The sequence below is a fragment of the Drosophila pseudoobscura genome, chromosome 4 (assembly GCF_009870125.1).
Source record: "Drosophila pseudoobscura strain MV-25-SWS-2005 chromosome 4, UCI_Dpse_MV25, whole genome shotgun sequence".
NCBI lineage: Eukaryota > Metazoa > Arthropoda > Insecta > Diptera > Drosophilidae > Drosophila > Drosophila pseudoobscura.
Window position 1 is genome coordinate 17,037,105 of NC_046681.1, and position 10,819 is coordinate 17,047,923.

Here is a 10,819-nt window from a genome sequence, read left to right on the forward strand (position 1 = left end):
CCACGACACCGAAGGAATGGAATGGAATGGAATAAAAAATGAAATACTCAGGAAAATCCAATGCGACATGACAAAGTCAAAAGGGACACGGAGACAGAACAAAGACAGGACAAAGCAAACAGCACCAATAACATTAAATTAGCATTTTTTATTTCTTGTAGTTTTCGTGCCCTTTTGTGCTTTTCTTTGTGTGTTTTCGTTGCGCTGCTTCATTGCCAGTTATTTGCATAAATCCCGCGTCTCCTTACTACTAAGTAATATTGCGCACTCACCATGTACATACATACATATGTACATATTGTATGTATGCCAGGGACTTAAAGTAAGCCAAAGCCACCACCCGCATCTTCGCCCAATTACATTCCTTGCCATTCCAAATATTGGTCAATGACGGATACATGAAACAGAAATTAAATATATTTTCATAGGCCCTGTGTCGTTATTTAGGGATTGGGATTTTCACATTTCAACCATCCTTGAAAGGAGTATGGACTCTTCTTTAAATCACAAACGAAGCTCCCGAAAACAAATTCAATTTGGGCAAAACTGCATCGCTCGATTGCTTCGATTTTCTATTTATTGGTAAGAAATACATGCTACATGCTCCCTGTTGTACGATAGTTTTGCTGGTAGAAGTGCTCGTAAGGTGGTTGATGCCCCTCTTTTCATTCCTGCTGCTGCTGCTGCTGATACATAAAATCTTACACATTTATTGCAAAACGAGGCAAAAACAAAAGGCGAACCCAAGAAAAGGGCCACATCTGCATGGATTTCCACAGCTGTCCCATCTTCTACGCCATCTCCGTCTCCAGCTCTGCACCTCCTCCGCAGCTCTTCCTCCACGTATTCATTTTATGTACACTTACTTACTTCTGCAAACAATGAAGGCTTCGTGACGTGACTTAGTCCCGGGCTGGTCAGCCGGGCTGCGAGTTGGAGTCCTGGCTGTCCGGGCTGTCCGCCATTGTCTACGGTCTGCCCGCCGGCTACAACTCCTTCCGCTCTTCCGTCCGTTTCTGGATCGTTGCTTGCCAAGTGCAACGTTTTCAGTTTCCATTGGCATTATGTAGTTTAGAATTTCACTCAAATATGTATGCGTATATCTCCATCTCCATCTACATATATTCATTGTTCTTGGGGCTCTGAAAAGTGAGGCATATCCTGCGGCCGAAATAAATTGTAAACATCAACGTCTCGGTGCCGGACTCATACACATGCAGAAGCTTGTGTCGGCTGGCTCTACGTTGGCCTTGTTTATGTAATAGGAGCGCGAGTACTAAAGAAAGTTCTGCCTTTTCTGTGTTCGCACAGTTTGCACAGAGAGAATATGAACTGGAGTATGGAGTATGAGATATGGTTAGGTGTATCAATTGATTTCTCATAATTTGTTTGAACATTTTAGCTCGTTTCATGGCACAAATAAACTGCAAGCACACATTTGGTGGTGTCCCTTGTCCGCTGGGCCAATGCCAACAGCATTGTCAGGATTGAACAAATCGCTGCCATCAGTTCGGGGGGGCATTATTTAAAGAACACTTTAAAATTCAGAACCAGTCAGTCGGGACAGCCTGCGGATGGGAGGCAGGGTCCTTGCTCCGGCTGTGGGTCTTCGACGAGCTGGTTCTTCTTGTATATTATTTCATACGCACGCTCCTTAAGCACGGCCATAAATTGTCGTGCAAAATTTTCATATGCGTCGCCGTCAGCCCAGAGGCATAACCGACGCTCCTCCCTGTCCACGCGTCACGTGCTTTTGTGGCACCACTGAGCCAGTGGGGCATGCTAGAAGGGACTGTTCTTGTTCAGCATGCCGTGCCCGTTCGGTCCGTTTTTGTAATTTTCAATTTAAGCTACACAACATGTTGCTTGCCACACGGCCACTGCCGCTCCCCCGTCGGCATTAGGCAACCCATTTAGTGACAAATTAAGTGTCGTCGTATGCGTGTTAATTTCGCAACTCCACTGAAATGACGCATACGCCACGTGTGCCTCCGACGAAGCTTAGTTGCAATTTATTAAACATTTCGAGAACAAATTGATTTTGTGTTCCTGCACTTTACGATCCCTATTACCGTCGCTTGAAGTGTCGATTTATGAGCACAGAAATCGTAATCGACTCTCCACGATGTACCAGTAAGGTCCTTTTACGCCCCGAGGGCTGACCCCGTACTTTTACAATGTAGTTGCCGTTCGCATTTTTATGGCTGCCACAAAACGCATTATGACTTAATTTGTACTCCACCGCGCTCATAACGTTTATGTAGTGTTAAGAAATACTCACATTCCACGGGTGCCCGTAGAGCTGCATAAATGTTTAATTATCCGCAATGATCTGAGGATGCCGCACCCTGCTGCTGCACCTGTGGCTGGGCACTCGACCTTCAGGGGCCATCAGTACGGACATCAGCGGCTGCCAACTCTTGTAATGGCCACCCACTCCTATTAGTACTCTTATAAATCTTTTCTTATAGATTATTGTTCATTTAAAGTATGTTCTTCCCATAACAAGAGCTTCATGGTTCATGGCCGCTACACCCGGAAGCAACTGCAGCCGTTCACACGCTGACAGCGAACTGACACGAATACTCATAATCATTTCAATTAGACGTGTTGCAATTAGCCTTGTCGACCCGCCACCACTGCAGGTTCATTCCGTACGAGTATGTTGCACAATTACGTAAATTAGCGGCGAGGAATTCAATATGCTTGGGCAGGCAAAGAGGGAGTCGAGCGAGAGTCCCTGTGTGCGCATTATCTTTCAGGGCCCCGAGCGCTTGTAATTGCCAATGCTTAACACGATTGAGTGAATCATCGTGAATCACTGAATCATTCATTGTGTGACTCGCGGAATGCGATATCAATTCCATGCGAGCTTCTGGATGTCAAAACACTCCACGGAAGACCAGATTCTACGAAAAGCTGGTTCTTATAATGCGAACCATTAATTTAGTAGATCACTCTACATAGACATACCATCTCCGACTGATTCTTGGTGCGAACTATTTGTTTTTTGCTGACAGATCCACTGAAAAGGTAAAGAATAATGATATATTTCCGCTTCCGTTCAAGGTCTTGGATCAGAGATACTTCATCGTTGTCCCATGTTTTTTTAGATTTTTGCTTATTTTTGGTTGGTTTTTTATTGTCACATTTTTTCCCACGTTTTATTTGATTTATGTCTGTGACGGCTGCTGACCGCCCTGCTCCTCCTATTATTTCTTTTATCCCTGATACATGGCTGTTGTGTGGCGCAAATTTCCTTATCTCAGGCCTTGTCGGACTGGCCATATTTTATCGCATGCTTTGCCTTTCTTTTCTGCTTTGCAGGCAAATTGAAAAGGCCCAAAAAACCAGAGCTCCCCCATACAAATTGTAGTATTTAGTTTGGGTCATGTCGCCCTTAAACGACATGGAATTTAATTAGTTTTTATGTGGGCACGATACTCGATTTTGCTTAAAATTGTTGTTCTATGTTCTTGTTCTAAAGTCCATATGACTTCTCCTTCTTCCGACCAGGTTTTAGATCTCCTTTGATAAGTGCTAAAATAATTTCTTTCAATCTCGAATTGGTTTGTGACTATTAAATGGCTTAAAGGAATGTTGCGTGACCTTCCATCTGTGGCGGCGAGGAGTTTCGATGATCTACCCAAAGTTTTCGGTGCTTTTCGTTTAGAAAAACTCTTCCAATTTTTCAGGTAAAACATTTGTTAACATATATTTGTAGGGAAACAACAAATTACATTCTTGATTTTTATTGGATAATTATTATTCTTGATTTTTATTGAATAATTGTTATTATAATTGTTATTCTTGATTTTTATTGAATAATTGTTATTATAATTGTTATTCTTGATTTTTATTGAATAATTGTTATTATAATTGTTATTCTTGATTTTTATTGAATAATCGTTATTATAATTGTTATTCTTGATTTTTATTGAATAATCGTTATTATAATTGTTATTATAATTGTTATTCTTGATTTTTATTGAATAATCGTTATTATAATTGTTATTCTTGATTTTTATTGAATAATCGTTATTATAATTGTTATTATAATTGTTATTCTTGATTTTTATTGAATAATCGTTATTATAATTGTTATTCTTGATTTTTATTGAATAATCGTTATTATAATTGTTATTATAATTGTTATTCTTGATTTTTATTGAATAATCGTTATTATAATTGTTATTCTTGATTTTTATTGAATAATTGTTATTATAATTGTTATTCTTGATTTTTATGGAATAATTGTTGTTATAATTGTTATTCTTGATTTTTATTGAATAATCGTTATTATAATCGTTATTATTGAATAATCGTTATTATAATCGTTATTATAATTGTTATTCTTGATTTTTATTGAATAATCGTTATTATAATTGTTATTCTTGATTTTTATTGAATAATCGTTATTATAATCGTTATTATAATTGTTATTCTTGATTTTTATTGAATAATCGTTATTATAATTGTTATTCTTGATTTTTATTGAATAATCGTTATTATAATTGTTATTATAATTGTTATTCTTGATTTTTATTGAATAATCGTTATTATAATTGTTATTCTTGATTTTTATTGAATAATCGTTATTATAATTGTTATTCTTGATTTTTATTGAATAATCGTTATTATAATTGTTATTATAATTGTTATTCTTGATTTTTATTGAATAATCGTTATTATAATTGTTATTCTTGATTTTTATTGAATAATTGTTATTATAATTGTTATTCTTGATTTTTATTGAATAATCGTTATTATAATTGTTATTCTTGATTTTTATTGAATAATCGTTATTATAATTGTTATTCTTGATTTTTATTGAATAATTGTTATTATAATTGTTATTCTTGATTTTTATGGAATAATTGTTGTTATAATTGTTATTCTTGATTTTTATTGAATAATCGTTATTATAATCGTTATTATTGAATAATCGTTATTATAATCGTTATTATAATTGTTATTCTTGATTTTTATTGAATAATCGTTATTATAATTGTTATTCTTGATTTTTATTGAATAATCGTTATTATAATTGTTATTATAATTGTTATTCTTGATTTTTATTGAATAATCGTTATTATAATTGTTATTCTTGATTTTTATTGAATAATCGTTATTATAATTGTTATTCTTGATTTTTATTGAATAATTGTTATTATAATTGTTATTCTTGATTTTTATTGAATAATTGTTATTATAATTGTTATTCTTGATTTTTATTGAATAATCGTTATTATAATTGTTATTCTTGATTTTTATTGAATAATCGTTATTATAATCGTTATTATAATTGTTATTCTTGATTTTTATTGAATAATCGTTATTATAATTGTTATTCTTGATTTTTATTGAATAATCGTTATTATAATTGTTATTATAATTGTTATTCTTGATTTTTATTGAATAATCGTTATTATAATTGTTATTCTTGATTTTTATTGAATAATCGTTATTATAATTGTTATTCTTGATTTTTATTGAATAATCGTTATTATAATTGTTATTATAATTGTTATTCTTGATTTTTATTGAATAATCGTTATTATAATTGTTATTCTTGATTTTATTGAATAATCGTTATTATAATCGTTATTATAATTGTTATTCTTGATTTTTATTGAATAATCGTTATTATAATTGTTATTCTTGATTTTTATTGAATAATCGTTATTATAATTGTTATTATAATTGTTATTCTTGATTTTTATTGAATAATCGTTATTATAATTGTTATTCTTGATTTTTATTGAATAATTGTTATTATAATTGTTATTCTTGATTTTTATTGAATAATTGTTATTATAATTGTTATTCTTGATTTTTATTGAATAATCGTTATTATAATTGTTATTCTTGATTTTTATTGAATAATTGTTATTATAATTGTTATTCTTGATTTTTATTGAATAATCGTTATTATAATTGTTATTCTTGATTTTTATTGAATAATCGTTATTATAATTGTTATTATAATTGTTATTATAATTGTTATTCTTGATTTTTATTGAATAATCGTTATTATAATTGTTATTCTTGATTTTTATTGAATAATCGTTATTATAATTGTTATTCTTGATTTTTATTGAATAATCGTTATTATAATTGTTATTCTTGATTTTTATTGAATAATCGTTATTATAATTGTTATTCTTGATTTTTATTGAATAATTGTTATTATAATTGTTATTCTTAATTTTTCTTGGATAATTATTATTCTTCATTTTTATTGAATTTGAATTGAACTCAATTATTAAATTGTTTTCTTGATTCTGGCTATAATAGTAATTATACGATCTGGTTCGGATTTTGCCCTCTAGAAGATGTAGTCATCCTCTACGATTATGCGTGTTCTGTTTTCTCCTATCTTTGAAATTGTGGATGCCACAGATTTTCGCTCTTTGTGGGGGCGGAAGTAGGCGGGCCGGTGTTTTTAATTATTCTTGTAACAGTGACAATTTTGTAAAATTCGTTGCTCTAGCTGTTATAGTCATTGAGCACTAGGCACTGATAGGGACGGACGGACAGCCAGACAGGACTCAATCGACTCGGCTATTGATGCTGATCAAGAATATATATACTTTATGGGGTCGGAAACTACACCTTTTCGATGTTACACACATCCAGTTTTACCACAAATCTAATATACCCCTATAATCATTTTGAGTATCGGGTGTACAAAATACGACAATTTTAAAGGAGAATCGATTTTTTTGTTACAGCCCACCGTCGCTTTTTTAATAAACTTAATTTTGATATTTAATACAAAAAATCCCTTTTATTTACTCGGGTTACAGACATGTGCCTCAAGGCCCCGAAAAGCCATCGTTGTCGTTGTCGGTATAAGAAAGGAATGTTCATTCAAGGTTGGTTTAGGAACAAAGAAAAAAATTGACCGTCATTTGTTTTCCTGACACTTGGGAAAGCTTCTCAAGAAGAGGCGGCTTAGTTTTTTAAGGGTTAGGAGCGGTCCAAGGATTTTGTTTGTTTTTACTTTTGTGCATAATGCCTTTTGTCCGCGGGGCCTGGGGGGCTTGTCACTAAACAAGTCGCAAGTTGATATTAATAACGCCTCATTATAGCCTCATTCTATATTTCATCGCCCAGATGAAATATGTCTGGCGCGTCAATTTATTATAATAAAGACAAACGAGTTCCGGACCGCTGAAAATTTTTGAGTCAAGTTTTGAAGCTCGGGCAATTGTTATTGATGGACTTCGCGACTTCGCCCCTGGACTCGGCGAATAAATGGTCAGCGATAATTGAAAGATTACTTCCTGCTCGACAGGCTCGAGGGCTCATTGTATTCGTTTTTATTCTTAAGCATCAAAAAGATGCATTGATGGCGTTTTAAAACATATTATTGAATTAAAAACAATTTTTATCATGTTCATTATGGATTCAATTTAATGGTCAGTTCAAGCTCAAATGGATTCGACTAAGAAAAATACTCTCTAAGTTGGAAAGTATCGGCTGACTTAGTTGTCAGGACCCAGTGAATAAGTAAATTTAACGGAGAGACCAAGGGCCTTGCCGGTCGTTGTGATTAATTTCATTCAAATGTTCTATTCTTCTATTTGATTTGTTTGCTTAGCCCTGTTAACGTTTGAAGGAAATATAAACGAAGTGAATTGTCTAAGTAAATCCAGTCCAATTTCTGAAACATTTGGTCATTAATGCTTAACCAAAACAAAGTAACAGCAAATATATAATCTGAATTATCCCTTTCCCTTACTCTTCCTTCCTGGAGATCCTTCTCTGCCAACTAAAGTTCTGGCTTACGTGTTTACTTGCAGTTCTGTGGAATAATTGAACATTTAGTTGATAAATAAATGAATTTACAATCTATTTGTCTTCAACTAAAGAACTTTGCTTGACTTTTGTTTCATTGCAATTTAAAAACGTTGGTAAAATGTTTCCATTCTGAAGATAACGATTTTAGAGCTCATAATAGAGAGACAATGATCACAATAATATCTCTCTCATTTTCATCACTTTTGCTTCCGAATAAGAAACCACATTGACTTCCCATTCACTTTTCCCAGACACTTTACTGCAAATGGAAACAAGATTTAACAGTTGTACGTTTAAGAAGAATTTTTTAATGCCAGCTACCAAGCACCTTATTTGCTAGGCACTTTACTGTGCACATGTATTTCCCTTTGAATATTTCAGACAAGCTGAGATCACATTTATAAACGAACTGGATCGAACCGCTCATATTCACATATTGGGACCGACAGAGAAGACGCCACAACATCCTTCCAGAGGAAACACAATACATTTTTCAGCCGAAACTATATCGATCGGCCACTCCACACTCCATCGGAGCACGTTGATAGTGCCAGACGCTTGGCATTATTGAATTTATGCCCGTAACGGAAGGGCCAGCGGAGTGTGTCTGCTGCTCCTGTCACCGCATTGGCAACTGCTCGTATACGCAATTTAATTTACAGTGTCTTTGGGTTCGCGATGGTTTGTGTGAATGTGGAAAAGTGAGCGGAAATGCGATTGGGCGTTGGGCGTTGGGCGTTAACTTCCTTCACATTAAATTCGATTTGAGTGGACCAGGGGAAAATGGAGCCAAGAATTGGTGGCAGATATCATTTGAATGAAGGATTCAAATCTAAACTGCAGTTATTTATTTATTTTTTATGACGCCATCAGTGGTATCAATTAAATCAAGTATATGTATATTTCACAAGAAACTGAATATGACCTGTCCTCCATAAATTGTGGTCCGAATTGCTGGTTAGTTGCTGCTGGGAATAATGCACAGATATTCAAGTAAAGGCTGAGAAGATCACAGAATTTACTCACGAGGCAGCTCTTCTGGCCTATCGCGCACAGATATGTATGTATATTTGGGTTAGCTAAAGAAAAAATTGAAAGATTTACGTAAAAAGAAAAGAAAGGAAGGTCTCCGTACTCACTTACCGTACTTCTCCATTAAATCACATGGACGCCGATGATGTCAACTGCGCATTGGCCGCAGCAACACCCTTCTCGATAGATTCCTTAAGCTTCCTTAGGTCGCTATCGAGGTACACAATACGCTCATATTTAGCAGCCAACTTATCGACAATGGATCCAATTTGTTGATTAATAATATTTTCGAGGTCTGTATAACTCTGCGCCACGACTTGCTGTCCACTCAAGAAACTCTGGAACTCGTCCTCGGCCAGAGCCTCGGCCAGACGATCTTCAGTATCAGCCTGCTGCTTGCGCAATAGACTGATATCGTTATCTAGCTCCTCTCGCTCAATGGTCATGGCATCGAATACAGCTATCTTCTGGCTCAGTTCGTTGTTGAGTTCCGATCCCGGAGTGAGGAAGCGGCCAAACCCTCTAGGTAGACTGGACATCGCTCGAGCAATACTGGAATACGAATACTGGAACAATGACTATCTAATAAATTTGATAGGGTGTACAGAACTGATATTTTGCTTAAGTTTTTGATTAGTTTCTAGTTACCTACTCAGTCCTTTTTCGGATTCCGATTTTCATGAAGCTTATTGAATAATTTTTCTTGATTCTTCTTCTTTTATTTTTGTATTTCCTTTAGCTCTATTGGCCGAGACCCTCTCTGGCTACAAACTACTATGCAGCGATCCTCTCCTCTTACCCCGCCAGGTAAAGATATTAAGTTATTATTTAATCATTTACTTTATTTATCTCTTCCTCTCATTTTAGCAGGACACGCCCTATGGTGGCCAGGAATACATCTTGCGTGCCCGCGGACCCCGATATGCCCAGCATCGTTTGGGCTTCACCCTTCTGGTCTGCCGTGCGCCCATCGGGACACGACTTCTGTCGCGATAGGCAGGCCCTGCAGCCACTGTGTGTCGTGCAGGGACCAGTAATCGAGGGTAAAATACGCCAGCGAATCAAACGCTTGGCTTCATCTTCGAGGCGCGTAAGTGAATCACTATATATTATGATTGTGCATATATTTTAAAATATATCTTCCGTCATAGGAACCTTCAGGACTTGGCCATCGACAGCAAGGACTTTGACTACGACAACCAAGGGAGGCTTAAGGATATACGCATTCATTTAGATAGTATATACAACAATTTGTTTATCACTTGTTTATTTATTTATACTAAGCTAAGTTTTGATGAATAAAACTATTGAAAAATCATCCTTGCTGTATCCTGTATCGGGAAAATTATCCCGACTGCAAAAAGGCGTGGCACGTCCAGATCGGTGACCAAATAGCGGAGAAAACTACACATTTTTGATTGAGGATAAATGTCCTTGATCCTTGATAAGGACTCCATAAAATCAGGGACATTTATCGGATCACAGGAAGACGTCGCACGTCTCGATCGGGCTGCAAGTGGCCGAGAAAACTAAGAATGTATGGTTGGGGTGGTTGGAGTCCTTACCAAAGGATCAAGGATATTTTTCTGATCACGGGGGCCATGACACGCCCCGATCGAGCCACAAATGAGGGGAAATCCAAATCAAATAAGTCTGGAGTAAATATCCTTGATCCTCGGTCCTTGAAAAGGACTTCATAAAATTAGGGACATTTTTCCGAGTTCAGGAAGCCGTCGCACGCCCAAATCAGCCCACAAATAACGGAGAAAACAAAACTGGCTATGAAAATGAAGTTCAAGAAATCACCAATAGGGGCGCCACCGTACACACAAAAAAAACTACCGTCAAATGGTCAAAATCTGGATGGGACACCAGGCCAACAGAAATCAGCAGAAGGTCGCTGAATTTTTTTAAAATTGTCGAGCCCCCAAAAGTATGCACCAATTTTTTTGCACTTGCTGCAGTTGCTTGCTGCTGATTT

The 10,819-nt window shown here is 35.7% G+C and overlaps 1 protein-coding gene across 4 annotated transcripts; it reads right to left on the bottom strand.

Annotated features, from left to right (window-relative positions):
- Positions 1-8,631: 8,631 nt before the first annotated feature.
- LOC4811729 (uncharacterized) lies at positions 8,632-9,475 on the bottom strand. Of its 4 annotated transcripts, none has more exons than XM_015188853.2 (3): positions 8,946-9,475; positions 8,833-8,885; positions 8,632-8,771 (listed from the first exon to the last, which is right to left on the bottom strand). In XM_015188853.2, exon 1 carries the CDS (start codon positions 9,375-9,377, stop codon positions 8,967-8,969), a length of 411 nt encoding a protein of 136 aa, XP_015044339.2. In that variant the 5' UTR covers positions 9,378-9,475; the 3' UTR covers positions 8,632-8,771; positions 8,833-8,885; positions 8,946-8,966. The 4 variants fall into 4 exon arrangements, with proteins under 4 accessions (XP_015044339.2, XP_015044338.2, XP_015044340.2 ...); XM_015188852.2 differs by having other exon boundaries at positions 8,632-8,774; XM_015188854.2 differs by having other exon boundaries at positions 8,950-9,474.
- Between the last annotated feature and the right edge of the window lie 1,344 nt (positions 9,476-10,819).